The sequence below is a fragment of the Nomascus leucogenys genome, chromosome 16 (assembly GCF_006542625.1).
Source record: "Nomascus leucogenys isolate Asia chromosome 16, Asia_NLE_v1, whole genome shotgun sequence".
In the NCBI taxonomy this organism is placed as follows: domain Eukaryota; kingdom Metazoa; phylum Chordata; class Mammalia; order Primates; family Hylobatidae; genus Nomascus; species Nomascus leucogenys.
Window position 1 is genome coordinate 771,827 of NC_044396.1, and position 25,645 is coordinate 797,471.

At 38.4% G+C, this 25,645-nt stretch overlaps 1 protein-coding gene across 1 annotated transcript in view; it reads left to right on the forward strand.

Annotated features, from left to right (window-relative positions):
* EYA1 (EYA transcriptional coactivator and phosphatase 1) overlaps positions 1-25,645 on the forward strand; it is a 335,724-nt gene that overhangs the window by 179,808 nt on the left and 130,271 nt on the right. Inside the window, exon 4 of the mRNA XM_030795255.1 lies at positions 18,141-18,218. Coding sequence (XP_030651115.1) covers positions 18,141-18,218 — 78 coding nt within the window. The remainder of the gene's footprint in view (positions 1-18,140; positions 18,219-25,645) is intronic.

The following is a 25,645-nucleotide window of genomic DNA, read 5'->3' on the forward strand; positions in this document are numbered from 1 at the left end:
ATTTCATTCCTCTCTGTCACCACTAGAGGAGTTCAGCTTAAAATTAATGAATTCATTAATGTCTGACAAACTTCTCTGGCGTGTAGTCATTGTAGATTTTCCTATTTCTTCTTTGAAATCTTATTTAGTTTGAAAACAGCAGTGTTTACCAATGAATTAAAGGAATGAAATCAAGAAATTCATTACAATTTAGAGTCTTTAAAATGTCAATCACCTCCCCTAACTCTACAATGAACATTTTCAGCTACATATGCCATGACTTATATTTAAGTGACTTCTCCACGGCCCAATTGAAAATCATCTCAGCCCAATCGAAATTAATTAGGTCGACAGAACTTCCATTTAGTTTGCACAGTTGTTGGTTTTGCCTGCATTTATATAGGTTGTCTTTTTTCACTCAGAGGTATTTTTTATTTCCTGCCACCACTTGTTCCTATAATGAGGCTAAGAAAACAAGAAAATCTCCTGTATCAAAAACCATAACTTCATCTGAAGAACAAACAAGAAGGGAATGGAATGGAGAGGCAGAGAATATTAAGTTTCTTCTTAAGTCTGCTGCCAAATTATCCTAAGACTCAATGTTTGTAGGTTCTGTACTCACAGGCTAGTGCCTATTTTCATGGTTCATCTAAGGGATAAAGACAGAAAGACACTGAGCTACAGCCTCAAGTACTGTGCTTTTTTATTTCCTACATGAAATGTTCTTCAGTTAAAATAGTTGTCTGAATGTTTCATATTTCAAAACTTTCAACTATTCACATTTTTATACATCCTTCCAACCCCTCTGTGAATTGTTACTGTTGATGTTAACCGTTGATTGGTTTCACCCAGTTTATACATCTTTGCAATATAAAAATATAAACAGGTAAAAATAGAAAATAGTGGCATAAATGAACGCTTGACTTGCAATGAGGAAAGCACTGTAAGAAGTGATATGTTTCCAAATGAATTAATGCATATTTTTGTTACTATTAAGCAAGTCAAGCTTGACCTAGAAGACACTAATGGATGCTTATGAAAACACCAATCATGGCCCGTCTTTCAACTGTTTTCCCTCTTCCTTTGGACAGTTAGTCTGAAAAACTTGTCTTGAAACACATAGATTTGTCTTTAGGTGACGTAAAACCAGATGCAATTGGAGGTCAAGATGGAATAGAAATTCTATTCCATGTATTTTATTGTTAAAGCATAGCTTTTAAGAAATAGGCTTCTTGGTGATACTTCTATTAGATGATCATGAAATCGGAGAGGATTTGTAATGTTTGGGAATCTGTGCAAGCCTCTACGTGGTAAAGGCTTTGTCTTGATATTTGTGTTAAGCATGAGAAGTAGTTGGGAAAGGTTCTTTTGAAGGACTCAGGGCTGTGGCCCTAAAAGGATTTTTATTTACGTACGTAATTAAGGCCTTGTTTGCAAAGCAGTGATTCTTTCCATCTTTGTTTTCGCTGGTTGTCTTAAGTCCATGGGAGCTTAAGTTTGGTCAGTTCATATATTGCTGGTTTGAGTGTTTATTTTTGGTTGTCTTGGAGTAAGGAGTGAGGAAGGCCAAAAAAGTGTGAGCAAGCAAAAATCAGGGCTCTAATTCTGAGTGTTCTCTATTGTAAACTTAGACTCAAACTCAAGAAGAAGCTTAAACTTGTCTTGAAACGGATAGATTTGTCTTTAGGTGACATAAAACCAGATGCAGTTGGAATCTTCACTGCACATAGGGTTTCAGGAATTCTGATGGTAATTCAAATAGTAATTTTGAATTGGTATATCAGATTTCCAAGGTGGTAACAGATACAATCTTGAATTAGGCAGCTAAATTTTATGCATTTAAAATTTACTGTGTATTACGTATTTTAGGATGATAGGTTCAGTTTTATAAATTATCAGAATCTATCTTAAGCTGTTTTTATCATTTTTACAAAGCTTAGAACACTAGTAAATTATCTGGATTTGTTTTTCTCGGTGTAATTTTAATTTTGTAAAATATAGTACTATCCAACTAGATTATTTTTAAGAAACCTGATTTACAAGAAATATCTAAACTGGGGCAAATGTGTATAAAATGATGGTTTGAGGCTGTATTTTATAGGTTATGTTTATATATTTGTGGTTAAATATTCTGTTGTCAATAGAAACATGGTAACATAACTTTATTATTGTTTACATTCTGCACAAGATTTAGTTTCTCAAAGATTAAGGGACATTGTGAATAAAGGAGTTTCTAAATGACATTTTCAGTTTGTCTGTAACCACAGAATTGGCCTCTTATAAACTGTTCTTAAACAAAAGCCATAAAAGAATGAACAAATAATTTGTTAGGATTTAATATTTTCCTATGTTGTATATATAGGAATAATTTTCACATGTCTGTTGCTAATTAATTATAATAATGTTGGCTAATATTTATGAATAACCTATTATTAGTCACTGTGATGACCATTCTCTATGTTTTGCTTTATTAATCTTTAGAAAAAAAATTTTAAAACATTGTCAACAAAATAGCTAAGAGTCTGGGCTTGAATTCCAGCTTCACTATTTGCTGGCTGTGTGAACTCAGACAAGTCAGCTTCTATGTGGCTGTTTTCTCATCTGTAAAATGGGGATAATAACAGAACTTACATCAGGGTTTCTGTGAGGATGTAACATAAAATTTGCAGCATAATTGGAACTTGTAAGTGCTCAGTATTAACTGCTATACCATATGTAAATAAGTCACTTCTACAGTGTGATTCCCATTTTATGCACAAAAAAAATCCAAGACTTAGTTAAACATGAAGTTTAAAGGCACATGGCTTGTAATTAGTACCAGTGGCATCTGAGTGGGTACTTGAATTAAGTTCTGAGTCCAGAGCCTGGGTTTTTAAATCACCATATTATTCTCTGGAGAGAATATGTCATTTGCATCATCTGCAGATGCCTTTTCTAATACCTTTTACTAAACATTGGTGCTTTCATTGCCACATTGGTGCCTTCATGGCTGAATGATGCCATTCCCTAGCAAACAGCAGCGCTGTGCAAGAACTGGTGGCAGAGGCTTTGATGACAAGGACTTCGTTATAAGGATGACTCCTCAGGGTGGTTATAGTCCGGTCTTGAAGTTCTGGTGTGCGTGAGTGTGTGAGATTCCTTCCTGTGGTCCACATGCACATTGTACTGCACCATTAGGTTAACTTTAGGGGATTGTTTTCAAAGCCTTAGACTTAATTATAATTTCATCAGCTGTCTGATTGTTAAGCCTCTCTGACATCAAACGGAGATGGGAAGTCATCTCTGCTTTTCATTATCATGGTCATCATATGCACATTTGGATTGGGGCAGTGTTACTGTGAAATTTAAAAACTGGTTGGTTGCAGTTTTGCTACTGCTCAGAGTAAATGTTTTCTACCTCACAAAATATTTCTAAATAGGTGATAAATTTGGTCACACTTTTCTTGACTTTAAGAACCAGATTATAGCAGCCAAGCAACACTGTTGGCATTTGTTGGGGGCTCCATTGGAATAGTAATGACCAAATCTGAGAGTTGAGAACATGCCTGGGATGTTCTAGGATCAGCAAGGAGTCCAGTGTGGCTGGAGGAGAGAGAATGGCTGGGAGTAAAAGACGTTAAGTCAGAGGAGTAGAGGGGTGGCACGTGTGAGCCTTGTAGGGTGGCAGATAGGCTCTAGCCTCTCACCTGCAGCTAAGTGTATCTTTCATAATAAGAATAGGAACTGCAGTGCTGATTGCCTGCAACTAGGCTCAGGGTTTCTAGAGCTAGGCTTGCTAATAACTAAGGTCTAGATGTCGACAGCTTTTCCCTACTTCCAATTGCCAACAGCACAGAGAATCACAGTTCTGTGGCATCTCTCTGCTGCCTGGGCCAGAACTTTGATATGAGCAGAAATAAATGTCCCTGAGAACATCCAATTTTCTGAGAGAAACCTCTGCTTCCCTCCTGGGAGATATGGGAACCTTAGTGAATGGTAGTATTTAGGCGAATTCGTATGCCTTTGGTCATAGATTCCCTGCTTTGAAGTAATTGCTGATTTCTTATGATATCCAAGGATGCCTTGGTGTGAGCAGTATATAAATAAAGTGGGGTCTGTTACATTTCTTCTCACCTTGCTAACTTGGAGTAAGGGTCAAGAGTAACTCATTCTCCTCTCTTTTACTGTAAGCATACAATACGATAGAAAAAAATACGTACATATTACAAATTTTCCATTTTTGCTTCGGGTAGGAAAAAAATTATATGTCAGTGACTGTCAAATATTGCCTAAACTATGGTAGAGAGAAAGCAAGTCTTCAAAGTTTATCAAGGGTTTATGTTAACGTTTAGGACCCACAATTTATAAGTGAGAGCTTATTATGATTATGTTCATGGTAATTTGCTAGTTTTACAGATTTGGGTTTTTTTTTTTTTTCCATGCCTCCAGTATCCCATTACACCAAAAAATGGTAGACAGACTCTACCAAACACATTCCAAAGAGGTATGTTTACGTACTCCTCGTAATACAAATTGGGAACTTTTTTCTTAACATCGTAACATGGATCAAAATCTATGATGCTTACCCATTTTATCATTATATTTATTACTAGTGGGATTTTAAATGGAAAGAATCCTTTTTGTCGAAATGAAGAATATGAACTGCATTGACTAAGTTTTTGAGTACATCATATGCCCTCTACGTACATTTATCCTCAAAACAATCTTTAGGCACTTTGGGAGGCTGAGGTGGGCAGATCACGAGGTCCGGAGATCGAGACCATCCTGGCTAACACAGTGAAACCCCGTCTCTACTAAAAATACAAAAAATTAGCTGGACGAGGCGGTGGGTGCCTGTAGTCCCAGCTACTCAGGAGGCTGAGGCAGGAGAATGGTGTGAACCGGGGAGGCGGAGGTTGCAGTGAGCCAGATGGTGCCACTGCACTCCAGCCTGGGCGACAGAGTGAGACTCTATCTCAAAATAAATAAATAACTAAATAAAACAATCCTTAGGATAACTTTTAGGCACCTCATTTTAGAGGGTTTAAGTGACTAGTCTGTGTATACCTTGTGTTACTGTGTTGCAGAAGAGATACAAAGGCCTATCAGGCTGACTTCAAAGCCACATTCTTTACACTTTAAAACATGGACTCCCCAGTAGAAATGCTTAGGTCACTAGCCAAAAAGGTGAGTTCTTGCAGAAATAGTTTATTTTCCCTAAGAAGTGTTTATGTTACCTTATCTAAGATTGTGGCCAAGATGAAAGATACACAACATTCATTTGTATGTGTGTTTCACCTAGAAGAGTTTCTAAGTTTCTCGAAGCGGGGACACAAGTGTTCACTGTAGTGTCCTTAGCATCTAATGGGAGGATTGGCAATAAAGCCAAATAAAAAAAATTGTTAAATAAATACCTCATATTACTAAGCATATAATATACATGAATGATCATAAGAGCATTCATTAAGCTTACAATGCATTGACAGATTCAGTAAGTATCTAGAGCCTGTTTTTCAAATTCTTGAAATTGAGCATTTCACAGACAGTTCATATAGTTGCTATGGGCTGTCCGTCCACAGAACATCCACAGTCAACATTGTTGCCAGTTTTGAATTTGATCTATAGCGACTGACTTGCTTTTGACCCATAGTAAATAATTGTTTCATAAATAGAAACTTCAACTGTTAGTATGTTAGTAGTGAAGAAGCAACTTCCACATGGTCCAAGAAACAACTGAATGATATAAGGACAAGGACGTTAGTACACTTAGGGTTAGTGTGTAGATGGTAAGCTGGTAAAGGAATAATTGGAAGTAAACATTTTGAAGGTGGGGAAAATTGCAGGAAGAAGGATATATATATATATATACACTGCAGTAAAAAAATAAAAGTGTATATATGTGTGTGTGTGTGTGTATGTGTGTATATATGTAGTATATCTGTACTGTATATCCACAATTACATCGTTAATTTGAGAACTATTTATTAAGTGATTCTATCTAGAAATATACCAAACTCCATTCTGGCCAAAGAGAAGTTCACTATTAAATGTGATTTACCACCATACTTTAAGATAAGGACTATATTCTGCAGAGGAGGAGGACATCTAATCATGACTGAAGTGATTGTGGATTGTGGGGACGCACGCTGGTGATGCTTAACCTGAGTCCTGAAGAAGAGATAGGAGAATATTGAGTGCCATGCCAGGAAGAGAGAGAGAGCTTGAGCTTTATAGCTGTGATGAAGACATTCCGAATGGCAGAAGAGTGAGCGTGTGTGTGTTTGCGTGTGCACATGTGCACGCGTGTGTGTGTTTGTGTGTGTGTGTGTGTGTAAGATGAGGAGCATGCACAGAGATGGGGTTTAGACACCAAAGATGACGATGAAGGGCTCCAGATATGAAGTTCAAGAATTTGGATTCAACTGTACAGGAGCTGTGGGAGCTGAAGGCTTGTGAGTTGGAAAGTGATATGATTGGGTTTGTGTTTTAGAAATGCACTTAGGGAGTATTTTGAAACTGTATTCAAGGGGTAGTGGGCACTAAGAAGGGACCCCAGGTGAGAAGAAATGAAGGCATTTTATCTGCAATCATGCGCTTATTTACATATTATTATCTTTTTCTGAACAAATCTGATACTTGCCTTAAAGACAGTAATGTGGAAAATGAGTAATATTAGAAATACAGGAAGAATTGCATGCTTGTGAGAGCAGTTTTGTAGTCAGACTTACCTAAACTAAAAAAACACAACCACAATTCTGCTGTTTATTCACAGCAACTAACATGAGCATGTTGAGAACAGAGCAGGGAGCCAAGAAAGAGTCCTGAAGCCTGCCTGCCTCTGTTTGAAGCTCTGCCACGTACTAGTTACCAAGCGTGATGATGAATACTTACTTAACTGCTCTATGCCTCTGCTTCCTGGTCTGTAAAATGAAGATGATAATACTACATGCCTGTAGTGTTGCTACAACTGTTAGATGAGTTGGTAAAGTGCTTAGAACAGAATCTGCCTCCTAGAAAATGCTTAATGTCCACTGGCTATTATTGTGTGTTACTTCTGCGCCTCTGCCTTCTTTGCTGTAGAATGGCATTGCCGCTTCATCACAGGTGCTATGACAGTTAGTCTGTCCAAAATACTAAGTGCAGTTACTGATATCTGCTACATGCTCAAAACATAGCAGCTATTATTAAATAATGTTTTATTTTTAAAAAGAAACCTATCTTCTGGGCCTGGCTACTGTACTGTGTCCAGGTGAGGAAAGGATATATTCTCCTCCTTTGGGATCCTGCATATATCAAGCACGGCCTTTGCAGGTATTTGGAGTACTTGAGGTACTTAGTCATTACTTGTTCCATTAATACTCAGTGTGGGTAGGGTTTATGTCTGGGTGCTCCTGTGAGTTGGTGAAGGATGGGAAAACATATGATCTGAGATGTACATTTAGTAGATTGATTGCCTTTTAGGCAACTAAGCCATTTTCCCACATTGATATGGTTGAGGTTGTGAGTCCGAGCCAGCTCATCTGCTTCCGATCTTCATGCACTAGTTTATTTTACCACCCGCTAATTTGCAACATACACTGATATACTTTTATTCAGTGCCCTGGTATTCTTAGACCTTCTTATTGCTGTGCCATTCACTGATTGTCCAAATCTATATCAAAGGAATGATTAAGGATGATAAAACCATATCCAGAAAACACTGGGCTTTTTGGCTGATTTACAAAAGATATGGCAATTAAAGAAACGTGAAACTAACTGTGTGATCATGGACTATTTATTTAACATTTGAAGCTGCAGTTTCCTCATCTGTGAAATTACACAATAATAATAAATATAAAGTTGCCATGAGGAGCAAACAACCTATTGCTTGTAAAGTGCTTAGCACGATGGATGGCATATAGTACATGGTGCTCAGTAATTATAAACTACATTTAAAATTATTACTCCGCCATTCTAAAAGTCTACTTTAATATTGCCTGTGTCATAAATTGAGAACGTTGTATTGCTGTCTGCATTTTTTTATTGGTACAATCTTTTCATACTGTTGTGCCATGCTGCCATTATTATAATAAGCTAAAAATATTTCAGTCTCACTTTGCTTTCTGAATATAATACGTATCTGTTGAAAGTCATCAAATGACACATTTAAGATTTGTACATTTAATTATATAAAAATTTTACTTTAAAAAGAGTCAAAAATAAATATGGACTCTAGTTAATGATATGAATGCTGAAGTGTTTAGGGGAAGTGTATTATATCTGCAACTTACTTTAAAATAAACATAAGATGGCTTTTTGAAGGATGGACACAGAAAAGTAAATATAGTAACACGCTAATTGTAGAGTCCAGGTGATAGGTTTATAGGTGTTCACTGTGTAATTCTTCCAACTTTCCTGAATGTATGATAAATTTTATAGCATCATATTGGAGAAAAAACGAATCTAATATTTACTTAGTTTTTACTGTATACAAATAAACTCTGCCAGATTCTAGAAGAAATATGAAGAGGTATATGGTACTGCCCTTGTGTGAAAGTTGATTTATGCCAATTGGGCCATTTTAGTTATATCCAACTGTGCTAGTTTATTTTCTGTTGCTTATAACAGAATACTTGAAACAAGATAATTTATAAAGAAAAGAAATTTATTTCTTACAGTTATGAAGGCTAAGTCCAAGGTCAAGGGCCTGTATCTGGTGAGGGCCTTCTTGTTAGTGGGGACTCTCTGTAGAGTTCCAAGGTGGCACAGAGTGTCACATGGGGAGGCCATGGAGCATGCTAACATGCTAGTTCAAGTTCCTCTTCCTCTTCTCCTGATAAACCATTTTCCCTCTCCTGATAAACCATTAATCCATGAACCCACCAGTTTCCCTCTCCTGATAAACCATTAATCCATGAACCCATTATTCCACGAATGGATTAATACATTCATGAGGGTGGGACACTTGTGATCCAGTTACCTTTTAAAGTTCCCACCTTTCAATACTGACACATTGGGGATTAAGTTTCAAAATTTGTTTTGGAGGGAATAAATACTCAAACCATAGCACCAACTAAATCAGTTGAAGGAGTAGGGGGAGAAAGCACTTGGCGAATATAGCACCAGCTCCAAGAGCTGAATTTTCTTCAAGCCCAGCTGCTGAAATGGCCTGCTGTAACCTTCAAACCAGTTTACCTAGTAACTAGTGAGACAACCTGCCATGACTCCATGACTAATTTTACCTACTGCCACCAGTCACCAGTCAGAGGTTGGCAGCCTCCCAAAGCTTCTCTAGTGCCAATGAGCTTTTCAAAACAAAATGTAACATTTCTCTTTCTAATAAAACCTCCTTCTCTTTGTTCTTAGGACATACTGAAGACCATCCTGCTCTCTGTATATGTTCTGAATTGCAATTCTGTGATTTTCAAACAAAATATTTAATTTAGATATTTATCTCTCTCTTTTATGATGACTGTGACACCTGTCTTAAGGAGCTCACAGGCTGGTTAAGGAAGCTAAGACTTTTTAAACATTTATAAAAACTAAAAGGTAATATACCAAATAAATTATGGAGACTAGGATTTTCAGCCTGTGGCTTACACTTCCTCAGTAGTTGGAGGGCAAGTACCAAAGGTCCACAAATTCAAAAGGTTTGTCTGTAGGGTGAGGAAATTAACAGGCCACATATATATTTAACTCTTTCACATATGGACATTCTGTTATGTTTATTAAAATACACATTTTTTATCTACAAAATCACAGTAGGTTTTTGTCATACGCTTTGGGTTCTGAAATGTTTTGGTGTTAGAGGGCTTCATTCTCAAGAAGGTTAGAAGCCATGGATCTGAACAAAAGTGCTCTCAGAGTACAGAAGAAAGAGCTCTTCAGCTTGCTAAGGTCTGGCCCAGCTTCAAGGAGGAGATGGAATCTGAGCTGAGTATTGGGAAATGGGTAGAATTTGAATAGGTGGAGAAGAGATGGAATGCATTCTAAATGAAGAAACAATACAAACAAAGGTAGGATAGTTTGGGAGACTGTGAGGAGACCAGTTTAGCTGAAGAAGGAATTGATAGTAGATAAGGTCGGAAGGATCAGTTGGAGCCAAACTGTGGAGGACCCCGAATAGTAAGCTAAGGAATTTGGACTTCATCCTGGAGGCGGTAGAGAAGCCACTGAATATTTTGAACAAGGGGCTGATACGGTGGAAGTGTTTTAGGTGTTAATCTGGCAGCAGTTGCAAGGATAGATTGGATTGGGGGAGAGATGAGCATTAGTATGGAGGCTCATGTAATCTTCTCAGATTGCATGTGTTGGGAAACTGAGCTAGTGTGGAAGAATGAGTTGCAAAACAAAAAGGAACATGGAGTTGTAACAGACATTACAAAGGAGCAGTTGTGATTTACCATATATTATTTCTTTTACAAAAAATTTAAATTAGTGTAGGTCACCCCGTAAGTAATTGCACATGCTGCTGTTGATATATGCTGTACTTTCCATGAATAGCAGGTTTTGAAATAGACTAATGTTTCTTTTTGGCCATGTATACTCTTAAATTCAAGTTTAGTCTGGATGTGTTTATTTGGTTTTCATAAGATTGTACCAGGTGTACCATTGAAGAGCTAATGTTTTTTCCTGCCCTCCTTTAAGATAAAGAGGATGACCTTAACTTTACTTTTTGGAGAGATAATGATCATATGCTATATAGCCAATCCAAACATAAAGAATGTCTTGTTTTCTAAATGGGAATTAACTAAAGAAAACACATTTAGTTCATGGATATATGTACTTTTAGATGAAGCAGAAATAATCAAATGGGTACTTGTAATATTGAATCAATCATGCATTTAGAGTGAGATGTCAACTATATAAATTTAGCAATGTTGCTTTTTTCCACTTTCATATTTTATGCAACAATTTTATTCTCTTCACATGTCCCTCGCTGCCCCTTTTTAAATCATTTGACACAGTTTCTGAAAACACATTTCTATTTCTGCTTCATGGTTTGAGAAAGAGACTCATTAAATCTGTGAGTGATACTGTCATTGAATCCAACCCCTAACATAACATTACATGGTTTTGCTTTTGCAATCCTCTACAGCATAATTGTGTTGCTTTATAGAGGGTCCTTTTAAGGCTTATTTGCAGCAATACCCAACATTTGCCTTTGTGGGTCATGTCCCATGAATTATTACAAATTTATGGTAATTTATTTACCTTTCTTTTTACTGATTCAGGCGGGATCCTCTCTAAACATACAAAAATTTCAGTAATTGACAGTTTATGCTAATGTGTCTTCTCCAAATAGTACACTTTTCAAAATAACATAACTGACACGTGTCCTGTAAATGAGACACTTTGCAAAGCCTGCATATCAGTAGACTGAGTGATGATTTGGGCGGAATGAACTGTCACCTTGTTTTTAGCATAAACAGTGTTTTGAATTGTCCTGTGCAATGTGCCTAGTAGTATGAAGTCAGTTGTAACCTGTTTTTTAAGTCAGTTTATCTTTATCCATTCCCTCAATAAATACTGAGTTCCAACTGCAAGCCAAACATTGGGCTAAGTCCTGTAGAGATACAATCAGGTAAACTAAAAAAAAAAAAAAATGTAGCTGAGTTTTTTTGGTCTTAGAGGATCTTTTTAGGTCATGAAGCAGTTTATTATATATTGAAATGCATAAGACTTGCCAATATAAAATGAGGTAGAAGAGGACATATATTCTAAAGGAGTCACAAACACAGGCATAGTTCAAAGAATAAGAAACCACCCCTGAGTACTAGATCAGAGAAAACTTAAGGAAACAGGTGGGATTTCAGTTGAACCTTGAAGAAACTGTGGGATTTAGTCACGTGTAAAATTTGTAGAATATTCAATGTCAGAGGGAAGGGTACCACAAAGCTGTAGATTCGAGGAAGCATTAAACATCTTAGGAGGCCAGTTGGTTTAAATGATGTCCAATGTATGGATATATGGCTGTTTATCTATAAATGGGGATAATAGTGCCACACAGGAAAGTTGGGACAATTAGATGAGTTTGTGTATTTTTCAGTACTCTTGTATTCTTGCAAATTAATATTTGTTATGCAAATAAAAAGTGTATGAAAGAAATAAAATGAAAAGTAAAGCAAAGAAAATAAGAAAAGTTCTGTGTCAGAGTATGGGGGGCCTTAAATACATGATTAGAGATTGGGAACTTAATTCAGAAGAAAGTAGAGAACCTGCTGAAGACCCCAGAGCCAGGAGTGACTCATGCACATCTAAATTATGAAAAGATAAATATTTGTTTCCAAAGCAGGGAGAGTAGAGGCTGAAAGTCCGATTTGCTAACTTTCATAAGAGAATAGGCAGAAGGTAATTAGGATAGTGGCTGTGAAATTAGAAAGAGACACTTGTAAAATGTTAGAGTGGTGGAAATTATAGAGTGTGGCCAGGACAGAAATGATCGTGAGAGAAAATGCAGACAAGAAGGAAGTGGAATTTTAGAACCACAGAGTAGTCAAAGGAAGAAAACCTGGAGAAAAAGAAATACATGGGGGAGAAGAGAACTATTGCTATGTTATATTGAACAATGATAAAAAAAATGTCAAGGAATAAGGCTCATTCTATACAATTGAGGCAAGTTAGGATTAAGAAGAGTTTGAACTGGGCAGTTGGGAAAGTCTCCTTGGTAAAATAGGTTAAACCCTGCTCAAGGAAAGGAAACTTTCATTGAAATTAATCCATGGAAAACTGGGAAATGTTGCAGGAAGACGAAGGATTTAATGCAGCATCAACATTCTTTAGAAAATAGTTGGTGTGGAAGGGAAATAGTTGGTGTGGAAGGGCCAAAGATGGTGAAGGATGAGGTATGTCTCTGGAGCTTAAGGAACATGGAAAAAACTCAGTGGGAACTGTTTCAGACAGTTGTCAAGAGATGGAAAAGGGGGTCTGGCAAGCAACAGGGTGACTCAAAAGAATAAAGACAGAATACAATTAAGCGGACTTGGCCAGCATGTATGGCACCTGTTCTGCTATACTCATCCATCTGAAACAGCAGCAGAACAGTGAACAAGGAGAGATTGCCCATCCTGAGATTAAAATTTGGCAAAAAAAGATGCTAGGAGAAATGAGACCACACAGCATCCTAGGATGGGAGCTAGGCGTGACTGGCTCTGGGTTTCAGGCGAGGCAAGGGAGGCTGTGAAGCAGGAGTGGGAGAATAGATAGGGATTTGGAAAGATGGCTTGTTCTGATGAGGAGAAATAGCAACTAAGTGAATGAATGAGGTAAAAGGTGATATTTCAAGGAGGTAATGCAATTCCAGGCATGGGTGCAGCTGAACATTTTAATAACCAATATGGAATGAAGGTAAGTCTTGTTGAAGTAGAAGAGATGAAGGAATCATAAAGAGTGGGAGAGGGATGGTAAACTGAGTTTTTGAAGTCCCTGCATAATATAGTAGGAAACAAAACTAAAAGGAAGATTGAGTTTGTGCCAAGCAAAGACAAGCTGTGCTTCCTGTAACAGTTTGAGAAAAGTTGTGAGATGAGCTTAGGTGCTGCTGGGGAGGGCCTGCAGCTCACCAAGGCTGCTGCCTTCCCTGTGCGTTGCGGCGTGAATTATTTGTAACACACAGGCTGGCTCCTAGTCCAGCAGGCAGTACTGTCCTTTGTGGGTGACCTTGCTTTATTAAAACAGCCCACTTAATTTATGGTGAAAAATATAACTAATCAAATGGACGAAATATGTGTTTCTTCTGAATGGTCTGTCATCTCCTGCAGATGCAGAAGTCTTCTGTATGACTGGAACCTTCAAGGTATAACCAGAAGTTGCTTGATAAGCATGGAATCTTGGTATGATGGGTTAGTGGCATGATCTTGATAGCTAATGTCACCGAGCTCCAATGGTCTGATAGATCCACACTGAAATGTATGATGAAGGAAGATGGTTTTCTCATTTTTATGGGCCAGCCTCCCCTAAAAAATGCCAGAAAAAGATGGCCACATTTTCTCCTGGAATTATTGATCACAATTGCCATGTAAACCATTCTCCTTCTATTAGCCTGTTTCTTCAGTAAGTATACACTGCCTTTTAATGACCGAAACATAAGTTTTCTTCATATAATCACAATTTGGTCCTGCCTTCTTGAGTTATTTCCAAGTTACCTTGATTTAATCTTGGCTCTCTTGAAGTGTGGCCTCGTGGCTGATCTTGGACACATCCCTTCACTTCGGATTCTTCTAACTTTCTTTTAAAGGGGAAGCTTAACTTTAATGTGAAGTTCATGATACATTTGGACCCAGTTATCTGTATCTTAAGAAAGACTCTGATTTGTCATAAAGAGACACTGTAGTGATAGAGTGACTATAAAAGCATGGGCCCTGGACCTAGCACAGTGTGGAATGATTTAGAAGCATTTATCTTTTTTTATTCTCACCTGAGTGAGTATTCACCCACACTTACAGATGAGGAAGCTGAGGCATACAGAAGTTGACCAACTTCCAGATTGATGCTGTTAGATGCAAAGCTAGATTGAAATTCAACTGATAGTTCCAAAGCTGGTGCTTTTGACTGTTATATATTGTTCCTGGTATTACTCCCTAGGAGAAAGGAGGAAGGCATTCAGCCCGACAGAGAATATTGCTACTGTTACTTTTAATGATGATGATGAATATAGTTTTAGCTCCTACTTTATATCAGGTACTTTATGTACATTTTTATGAATTCTTATTCCTGTAATACAGATATAATTTTAAAACATTTGTATATGGAGATAATTAAGATCAAGAAGATTAAATCACTTTTAGAAAGTCTTATAGCAGGTAACTGGATTCTCTGACTTCAAGACCAAAACTCAATGGCATTGGTGGAGGGAAGATCATTTCATATCTAGAGAGTAGCAAGTTGCCTAGCATTGCTCAGGCCTGGAGTGCATGGCCAAGTGAAGGAGTTGGAGGAACAGGGAGATTTAAGGGATAAAAGGGAATTTTTGAATATTTGTAAAGGATGAATAGATTTTTAAGGATCAGAAGGAAGACTGGAAACTTAGAATGGTAGAAAAAGAGACTCGTGTGGGGGCAAAAGAGAACAAAAGTTGCTGTTTTCTAATAGACTGGAGTCACATAATGAATAGTATGGTGGAGATAAACTAATCCTAGTTATTTAGAGGTGAACAGATCATTCATAGTTTTTTCTTTTTAGATAGGTGGCTTAGATGGGATAGTTGTTCTCAGATGTTACAGTACCTTAAACCTCTAAGACCAAGAAAACTCAGTGTATGTTTTTAAATTCAAAGCGTTGGAGAGATGCTGTATTACGTCATCTACAGTGTATTTATAAATGTGGTGGTGCTGGTGGGAATGGGATGGATAAAATTGTGGTGGCCAGAGATCATCCTTGTCTTTTTAACTCTCTGGTGGATGTATGTTTGGCTACAATAAAGCCAGAAGTAGTCTCTGTTTCTTTGGCTTTCATTCAGAAACTATTTTACATTACAATAAATCACCAGTCTTTAGCATCAGGTCCCTGGTGATCAAAGTATTCAATTACAGTACCTGATAAAATCATGAATATCCTGGTGGTTATTTTATGTACATCCTCTTCTCTTCAACAGTGAGCCTTTTAAAAAACTGGGTTCGTTGGGAAAAGGGAGTCTTTATTCCGTAGTGTATAGATGCGTATGTTTGAACAATGGTGAAAAGCAGTGTTATTGGGGCCTACAAGAAAAGTATCCTCTTCCTTTCCTTTCTAATCTTTTTGCCTAGTTTTAATGGATTTCAAGTATAATTGAATGTGCCTCTTGGGAGTGAAGGCTACATTCGATTAAGCTAATCATATGGAGAATAGCTGGTGTCAATTTTAGGGGTACAGAAATAGGAGTGGTTTTGGTGTAGTCAAGCTTTCACAAAGTAGTTGCATCTACAGGATCTGTTGAATCATAGCCCTTAGATTTGACAAAGACTTGGAAGTAATCTTGATTGACATCTCATGCAGTGGAACAATTTTTTCTTCACATCTTTTCCTGACAGTTGGGCATGGAAGTTCTACGTGAGAATTTCCAGCAAGTTCACTAGGCTAGGAGACCTGAGACCGTAGGAGGGCAGGGACTTCACTTTCCACCCTATCCCCAGTGTGTGGCACTGTGCCCCAGCAGCCTTGTTGTGGAGTAGCTTGTACTATTGGAAAGTCCCACTTATTACCATTTCTTCAAGCTTTAGTCATGGGCCTTGGAGCCAAAAACATCCCAAATTAAATCTTATTTCTGCCCCTTACTGTGGGTCTTTGGGTGACTTCCTAACCCCTTTGGTTTTAACGTGTGCATGGGAAACAAGAAGACAATACTGACTAGGGAGTTTGTCTATTCGGAGAACTATTCGTAGAGTTGTTTAAAAGGATGAATTATAATGTCTATCAATAATTGACACATAGTAGGCACTTTACAGGACCTGTTTCCATGGCATCTAATTCTAATCTTTTGCTTAGTATGTTGTATTTGATTCTGACTTCAGAATCTTAGTGGTGATCTGTCTGGCAGAGAGTGAAATAGAACGATCGCTTTATGTGTATGGGGCATTATATTGGGTTTTTTTGTGTGTGTTTTTTTAAGGAAGTGAGGTGTGATGTGGACAGCTAAGTGAGAAACTTAGAAGCTGTGTGCTAGCAATGGAATACTGCTTTTCCTGAAATGATGGCAGTTTAACGGTGATGAAAAGCAAAATCATTAGGTTGTCTGGTGTCATGGAGAGAGAAGGGAAATACGGGCTTATGTCAGAATTTTTAGCATCAACAAAGACTTCTAAACCCAAAACAACTGGCAGAAAAGTGAAAACTTCAGTTACAACTTTAGTTACACCATTGTTTGGTCTGCATTAAAACAATCCAGCAGAGTGATTTCCATTAGTTTCACTGTTGTTGTTGTTTTCGGAAGCTTGTTTAGAAGCCATCTGAATAATTATTTGTTTAAAAAGTGACTATCTGATGCATCTATTTATAATGCTTATTTTTAAACTACTCATGCATTAGGAGAATATTTGAAGATCCAGGAGTTATGTGAATTTGTCTTTTCCCTGGCGTTTATAACAGATTGGTGATGTTGAGAGAAGGAAAAGCTGCATTTTCTCCATCCTCTTTTCCCATTTCAAAATGAATTTGCTTTATAAGAGAGGCCTCCCCAAATATTCTCTCGTGGGAGCCTTTGTTTTAGGAAGCATGTTAATGATTTTTAGCTATCCCTTAAAATATTACTGCATTCTTTCTGAAAATCTGTTACTAAGAAATGAATACCTTCCACAAAGCAGGGTAGGCAAATTCTGATGATGGCACTTCACCAGTAGTTTCTAAGGAAAACAGCGATGCTACTTCTTCATTAAAAAAAAAATGTAAAACTAGAGAGAACAAAGGCAGATGTGCTGAAGTTGTTGGCTTGTCTGTTTGGTAGGGGAACAATAACAGTCACCATATCAGGGGAGTGGATTGCTTTAGAGAATCTATAGCATAAATCTAAAAGTTATCTCACAGCACAAAGGGACTTGACCAAAGATCATGTATGTATTTCACAAACTGTCTGCTATCAATACTGTTTTGAAATAGAAAACTTTGTTTCTGCTTCATTTAGATTCAGTATGTTTTTGGTACGAAGCATATGTGAAATATCGATGAACTGGCAGTCAGATATGGCTGGGTGGTAATGATGGCGCATTAAATCGAGCCCTCGGTTTTTTAGCCATGCTGGAGAACCCAGAAGGTGTGTGTGTGTGGTAGGGGGGACCCTGCCCTTGAGCATCAGGAAGACCTGCTGCTGTGGCGACACCCACTTACTTCCTACTTCCCCACATCTTTCTGTTCTATCATTTTGACTCTGACCAAGTAACAGATTTTTCCACAACCCCAGGAAATGATTTTATATCACATCATGTGGATTTTGAGAGATAATTTATTTATCAATAAGTAATTCAGTAAATATGTAAAGCAATGATGAATTTAATTACTTTTAAAGTGCTGCTTTTAAAGGGTAACTTGTGACAATAGATTGTTTCCTAAGGGGAAAGAACTTAATACGTGAATGTTTTTTAAAAGGAGTCTATTTATGCTTATGATTTATGTTAGTTAGGGAAAATGTTTTTGAAATGATTTTCTTGTCATTACTCTGAACGTTATATCTTCTCTTCCATGTCTTTACAAATAACTATTAATTCAATATCGATGTGTGTTGTTTATTTTTGTAGTTAAAACAGAGCCAATGAGCAGCAGTGAAACAGCTTCAACGACAGCAGACGGGTCTTTAGACAATTTCTCAGGTTCAGGTAAGGAATAAATATTAGATTTTCACATCCACACCAAGCATTTTTTCTAGTTTATTCATGTAATGTCCCTGTGTATATATATGTATGCATGTATATGTGTATATATGTGGGTATACATGTACTTATGTATATATACATATAAAATAGCTTTGCTCAGAGTCGCATATTACCAATTCTGTTTTTATTCATTGTGAAGAAGTGGTTGCTGAAATATTGGTATCTAATAAATGGGGTAAAAAGGGTTTTGTTCTTCTCCTTTCTTCTACTAATTATATTTACTATGCTGGTAACTCCTCCCCCATTCTCTCTTAGATGTATTATTTTTCCAGGTCTTCAAATTTGGTTAGGCAAAATTTGGTGTTTTACACTTCTAAGCAGACTCGCCAAGCCATCTTGCTAAATAACTGTCATATCAACTATGGGTCTAAATTAAATAGACTCTGTAAAGCAGCATTAAGTTCTTCGGTTAGTTTTTAATCTCCCTCACAATAATAAACCTGCCTCCAATAAACAAAATATCCAAGTTTCACAAGTGTCATAATGAAATTACTGACAAGAAAGCGACTGTGATCATAAGGTGGTTGTGAGAATGTGATTATATATTTGCCAAGTCACCCAGCCCAGTTTGGAGTATTTCATTTAAAAAATATTTATATCAGAGGTAATTCTTAGAATTTTGACTTTTTTTATATTGCCTGCTATAATTTTAGCACCTCTCTGTTGGAAATGCTATAATTCCATGAAGTTGTGATTGATTTAATCAAGCTCTCTGGATCATTTCTTTAATACATACCACAACAAAAAGAAATTATAAATACAAAATGAAATGCAAACACACCACTTCGATACTAATGATACCAGGTGAAAGCAATAAAATATAACAAAGGGTGTAATATCCATTTGTTCTTTCCTAAAACATTTATTAGAATTTGACTTTTACCTGGCAACGTGGTTGGTGCCATGCTGACTTCATAGGTGTGTGAAAATGGTCCTGGTGCAGGGCTTCGTGGGATGAACAAATGAACAGAACATCACAGTACAGTTTGATAATGCAGAGGGAAGCCCAAAGAACACCCAGGAAGGGACCTAGTGGAGACCGGGTTGGGGTGGGGTGATCAGGGAAGGTGTCATGGAGTAGATACTCAGTCTTAAAAAATGAGGAGGAAAAAAGCACTGGGAGAGAGATGCTGGACAAATGGACACTCCGTGAAAGGAGACAGCAGCACAGAGAGCGTGGATCTTTGGGGAACTGTTAATGGTTCAGGGTTCCTGGTGTGTGTACGGTGTGAGCAAGGGCATGTTGCAGAGGGAGGCAGGGGCCAGAGTCTAAAGAGGCTTGTGTGAGCTTCATGGAATTTGTGTTTTCTCCTGTGTGCAATGCGAGGCATCAAAGGAAGGGGGTCACATGATCATCTTCATAGGACAGAATTATGGCCACCATGGCAGGATGAATTAGGGGCAGGTGAGCTGAAGTGGAAAAATCAGTGAGAGATTTTTTTTGTATTAATTTGAGCAAGAAATATTGAAGACCTGAAATAAAACACTGGCAATGGGTATGGGAAGGTGATGGATTTGGTGCATTTCATTTATGAAGTAGAATTTATAGTCCTCAGTGACCAATGGGTATAGGGGTAAGTGAGGCAGAGAAAGAAGTTAAGAGCCAGGAAATGCAAGAGGAGCATGGTTGACAAAGGAAGACAGGAACCTCAGTTTTGGGCATGTTGACCGTGAGGCAGCATCTACCTGCAGATGCCAAGTATATTAGGGTTTGGAGCTCAGGGGAGATTTGGCATGGGAAATTTAAAGTGTACAGGGAGCTAAAGCTAGTGGGATAAACAAGTTTGAAGACAGAACTCACGGAAAGCTAATATATATGACATGGGCAGAGGATCAAATGAAAACAGGTAAATTGGGATAAAGCAACAATTTTGGCCAGGCATGGTGGTTCACACATGTAATCCTAGCACTTTGGGATGCAGAGGCAGGAGAATCATTTGAGCCCAGGAGTTGGAGGCCAGCCTGGACAACTAGGGAGACCTGTCTCTACAAAAAATAATTTTTAAAAAATTAGCTGGGTATGGTGGCATGTGCCTGTGATCCCAGCTACTAAGGAGGCTGAGACTGGAAGATCACTTGAGCCCAGGAGTTCAAGGTTGCAGTGAGCTGTGATTGCACCACTGCACTTCAGCCTGGGCAGCAGAGTGAGACTCTGTCTCAAAACAAAAAAAACAAAACAAAAAAGCAAGAGTGTTGAACTGGAAGCAAACACAGGGAAGAATTCTAAGGAAGCACTGTCAACAATGTGGATCTGTACACAGCTCTGGAGAATTATTTTTAAAACGTGTCTTGAGAAAATGTTAACTATATTAAGAGGAAAAGCAAGTTATGAGAGTGTCATATTTTCAGTATAATCACAGTTTTGCTTTCTTAAAAAGGCATCTGTATGTACATATATGGGCCTGTGTATATAGGTCTAAAAATTAGCAGTGATTCTCTCTGGATGGTGGAATATAATTTGAATATTATTCCTTCTGCTTTTGTCTTATTTTCAAAATTTTTACATTTGTATGTATATATATATATATATATATATAACGTTTATACTTTTAAAAAGTAATACTTTTAAAGTCCAAGTTAAAAATCGTGTGCTACAAAGAGATAATCTTTTTGAAAATATCTATGGAAAATAGTATTGCATCACTATCACTGTTTTTCCTGATTTTGATAACTGTACTGTGGTAAAAGAATTCTTTGTTTTTAAGAAATACACATAGAAATATATATGTATATATATATGTGTGTATTTATTTAGAGACAGAGTCTCACTCTGTTGCCCAGGCTGGAGTGCTGTGGTGTGATCTCGGCTCACTGCAACCTCTGCCTCCTGGGTTCAAGTGATTCTCCTGCTTCAGCCTCCCGAGTAGCTGGGACTACAGGCACGTGCCACCATGCCCAGCTAATTTTTGAATTTTCAGTAGAGATGGGGTTTCACCATGTTGGCCAGGATGATGTCAATCTCTTGACCTCGTAATCCACTTGCCTCGGCCTCCCAAAGTGCTGGGATTACAGGTGTGAGCCACCGCACCCGGCCAGAAATATTTATAAGTAAAAAGACATCATACGCAAAACTCCAACAGAATGTGAGGTATATATGTGTATGCATTCACACACACACACACACACACACACACACACACACACACACGCAAGAAATCAAGGATAAAGCTAATAACATGTTGGAGAATTTGGATGAAGGATATCTGGGAAGTTTTTGTGCTGTTCTTGCAACTTTTCTGCAAGTTTCAAATTATGTCAAAATTTGAAATAAAAAAATTACAAGCATCAATGGGTTAGCCTGTAGCAGTTTCAGTAGATGGGTGAACTTTATCCTTGTCCCTGATGGACCACATGACGAACTTCTGTGTCTCCAGCATAGCCCTTAGCAGATAGTATGTGCTCCTAAAGTTTATTGAATGAATGGATGATTTCATGAATAATGTGGGGGAGTGAAGATGAGGAAAAGAAAAATGTCTTTCAAGTACATAGTGCTAAAAAGAGGGGAAGGAAAGGAAATTCATTAGAGAGAGGGATGGCATTTAGGAGGTCAGGGTGGTTTCATACTGCTGACACAAACTCAACAGAGGCAGAGGTTAGAGGTATGAGCAAGTACGGGGATAATTGATAGAGGAAAGCCCCTGATGGGACAGCAATAGCACAAATCCAAAACAGAAGCGGATCAAGCTAGAAAAGGAATAAGTTTTCCATTGAAACACTGGGGAAGATGCAAGACGAAGTGGTGCAGATGAATTTGAAGTGGACAAGGTGGCAGTATGTTGAGGGAGTTCCTATCCGATTCTTCAGTTCAGACCCTCCAACGGCTCCCATTCATCTCTGTCGGTAAAAGCCAAATCCTTAAAAAGCCCACAAGCCCTATCATCGTCTGCCTCGGAGACTGTCTGACCTTGTTTCCTGTCCCCCTTGCTTACTGCTCTTCCTCCCATGTGGTAGATGTGCTCACCACATAGTGCCTTTTTTGCTGGCAGTCCCTTCCCTGTATACCTGCCTTACTCTCCCTAACTTCGTCTGTGTTCAAATCTCACCTCATCGAGGCCCACCCTGACCACTTGACTCAGTGCAGCTCCCTTGTTCTACTTCTGTTCTACCAGGCCGGGTTCCTCCCCACTCTTTCCTGCCAGTAATTATGAGCTTTTTGCAAATGCTGTCATTTTCTTGTGCATTATGTTTAGTGTTGGACTCTCACCCCACCAAAACATAAGCTTGTGTTGGCAGGGATTCTGTCTCATTTGGTTCACTTCTATGTCCCTGACATCTAAAACAGTACCTGCCACATATTAGGCACTCATATATTTGCCTAATATGTGCCACGTATTTGAATTAAAGAAAACATGAATGAACGAATGATGGCTTCTACTTTTTCCTCCAGAGTGACTCAAAATAAGAGTATCGATAGGCATGTGGGCCTGAAGAGTTGGAGAAGACTGAAATTGATGTAGTGGATGCTGGGGAAGTCTGAGGCTGCCTAGAAACAGAGAAGAGGTTGGACAGTAGAGCTGAAGGTTGAACAAGGCTGGAGCTAACGAACATGGGCCTGTATGGTAGAGTGATATTTCTCTACAAGGGCTTAGAAGACCACATAAAAAGATGCTGGGCTTGATCGAGGGTCAAGGGTTTGCCAGGTAGAGCATGAGAGAATATGAAATTAAGAAAATGGAGAGTATCAGTAAAGGAATGGTTTAAAATAATTTTTCGTGTATTCAAGACGGGTAGAAAGAAGAAGGTAGGGGCTAATGCCATGAGAAAAGATAGGGATGTCAGGGGTTCTTCATCTCTTGATGAGGTTGGAGAACACATGAAATGAGAACAAAGGAATGAAAATTCTAGACAGAAATGATATTCCTTACTTAAACTCAGTGAGGCCTTCACCACATGCCTCTGTAGTTAGTTCTGCACCTTTCATCACTACTTATGGGATTAATTCTCAGTCTCTGTCTTCTTGCTAAACTGTAGCCCTATGAGAACAGAGATTCTGTTTGTATTATTCAGTTACAGTCCTGGTGGTCTTCATGGTATCAAGCATATAGGAGATGCTCAGTAAATGTTTGCTAAGGAAATTAATGCATTGATCAATGTGATTATGGCTTGAGACCATGGAGTGGGGAACAGGGGCCAGGATGTGGTCTTGAGCTTGATGACTGAAGTAGAAGGCCAGGGTTGAGGCCTAGACAGACGGAGAAAAGCAGTGGATGCATAACCCAGGGTGATGTTGGGGCTCGTAGGGAGACATCACCAAATCCTAAAGTTTTTGATAAATGTAGGCAGTGTCCAGGATGTGGGTCATTCATGGAAATGTTGAAGATCTGTCATCAACCCCAGAGAAAAAAAGATTTTATGGGAGAGTAGAAAACCAATGGTTTGGAAGAAGCAACAATGAAAATATGTTTTCAGGTTTTTGTGACATCTGGAATCTGAGAGACCAACCAGCCTCAACTTGGAAAAGATACACAGGAGAAGCGAGGGCCTTGGAGAAGGGCTTGGCTGAAGGTGAAGGGGTAGGTGGTGGAGAGGCTGAAATTGTAAAGGATCCTGTTTTCCATAGTTTGGTTCTCTGTGTTGAATACAGCGGAAAGAATCAGGAGAGCTGAGGGGGTTGGGTGAAGGCACAGGAAGCACAGAGCACCCTGGAATCGGTATTCTCTTGTTTTACATTTTCTTTTCTCTCTCTTTTATAAATGATGAAAGAGACAAAAATCAACATACTGGAATGGCTATGAACAGGGCTTAGGGTTTGTAAAAGGAAGAAGTTTCTAAGCCTTTAACTCCAAGCTGTCCTTTACATCTGTGGCCACCACTCCTACTTTCTTCTCCACAATGGCTTAAAAATTCACATGAACTTGGTCAGGCGCTGTGGCTCACACATGTAATCCCAGTACTTTGGGAGGCCGAGGCAGATAGATCACGGGGTCAGGAGGTCAAGACCATCCTGGCTAACATGGTGAAACCCCATCTCTACTAAAAATACAAAAAGTTAGCCGGGCATGGTGGCGGGCACTTGTAATCCCAGCTAATCGAGAGGCTAAGGCAGGAGAATTGCTTGAACCCGGGAGGTGGAGGTTGCAGTGAGCTGAGATGTGCCATCGCACTCTAGCCAGGGTGACAGGGTGAGACTCTGTCTCAAAAAAAAAAAAAAAAAAAAAAAACTTGAAGATTCCCACCCTATTATTAGTGTCTTTATTATTATTATTATTATTATTATACTTTAAGTTTTAGGGTACATGTGCACAATGTGCAGATTTGTTACATATGTATCCATGTGCCATGTTGGTGTGCTGCACCCATTAACTTTCATTTAGCATTAGGTATATCTCCTAATGCTGTCCCCCCCCCTCCCCCCACCCCACAACAGTCCCCGAGTGTGATGTTCCCCTTCCTGTGTCCATGAGTTCTCATAGTTCAATTCCCACCTATGAGTGAGAACATGCGGTGTTTGGTTTTTTGTCCTTGCGATAGTTTACTGAGAATGATGGTTTCCAGTTTCATCCATGTCCCTACAAAGGACATGATCATCATTCTTTATGGCTGCATAGTATTCCATGGTGTATATGTGCCACATTTTCTTAATCCAGTCTATCGTTGTTGGACATTTGGCTTGGTTCCAAGTCTTTGCTATTGTGAATAGTGCCTCAATAAACATAAGTGTGCATGTGTCTTTATAGCAGCATGATTTATAGTCCCTTGGGTATATACCCAGTAATGGGATGGCTGGGTCAAATGGTATTTCTGGTTCTAGATCCCTGAGGAATCGCCACACTGACTTCCACAATGGTTGAACTAGTTTACAGTCCCACCAACAGTGTAAAAGTGTTCCTATTTCTCCACATCCTCTCTAGCACCTGTTGTTTCCTGACTTTTTAATGATCGCCATTCTAACTGGTGTGAGATGGTATCTCATTGTGGTTTTGATTTGCATTTCTCTGATGGCCAGTGATGATGAGCATTTTTTCATGTGTTTTTTGGCTGCATAAATGTCTCCTTTTGAGAAGTATTTGTTCATGTCCTTCGCCCACTTTTTGATGGTGTTGTTTGTTTTTTTCTTGTAAATTTGTTTGAGTTCATTGTAGATTCTGGATATTAGCCCTTTGTCAGATGAGTGGGTTGCGAAAATTTTCTCCCATTTTGTAGGTTGCCTGTTCACTCTGATGGTAGTTCCTTTTGCTGTGCAGAAGCTCTTTAGTTTAATTAGATCCCATTTGTCAATTTTGGCTTTTGTTGCCATTGCTTTTGGTGTTTTAGACATGAAGTCCTTGCCCATGCCTGTGTCCTGAATGGTATTGCCTAAGTTTTCTTCTAGGGTTTTTATGGTTTTAGGTCTAACATGTAAGTCTTTAATCCATCTTGAATTAATTTTT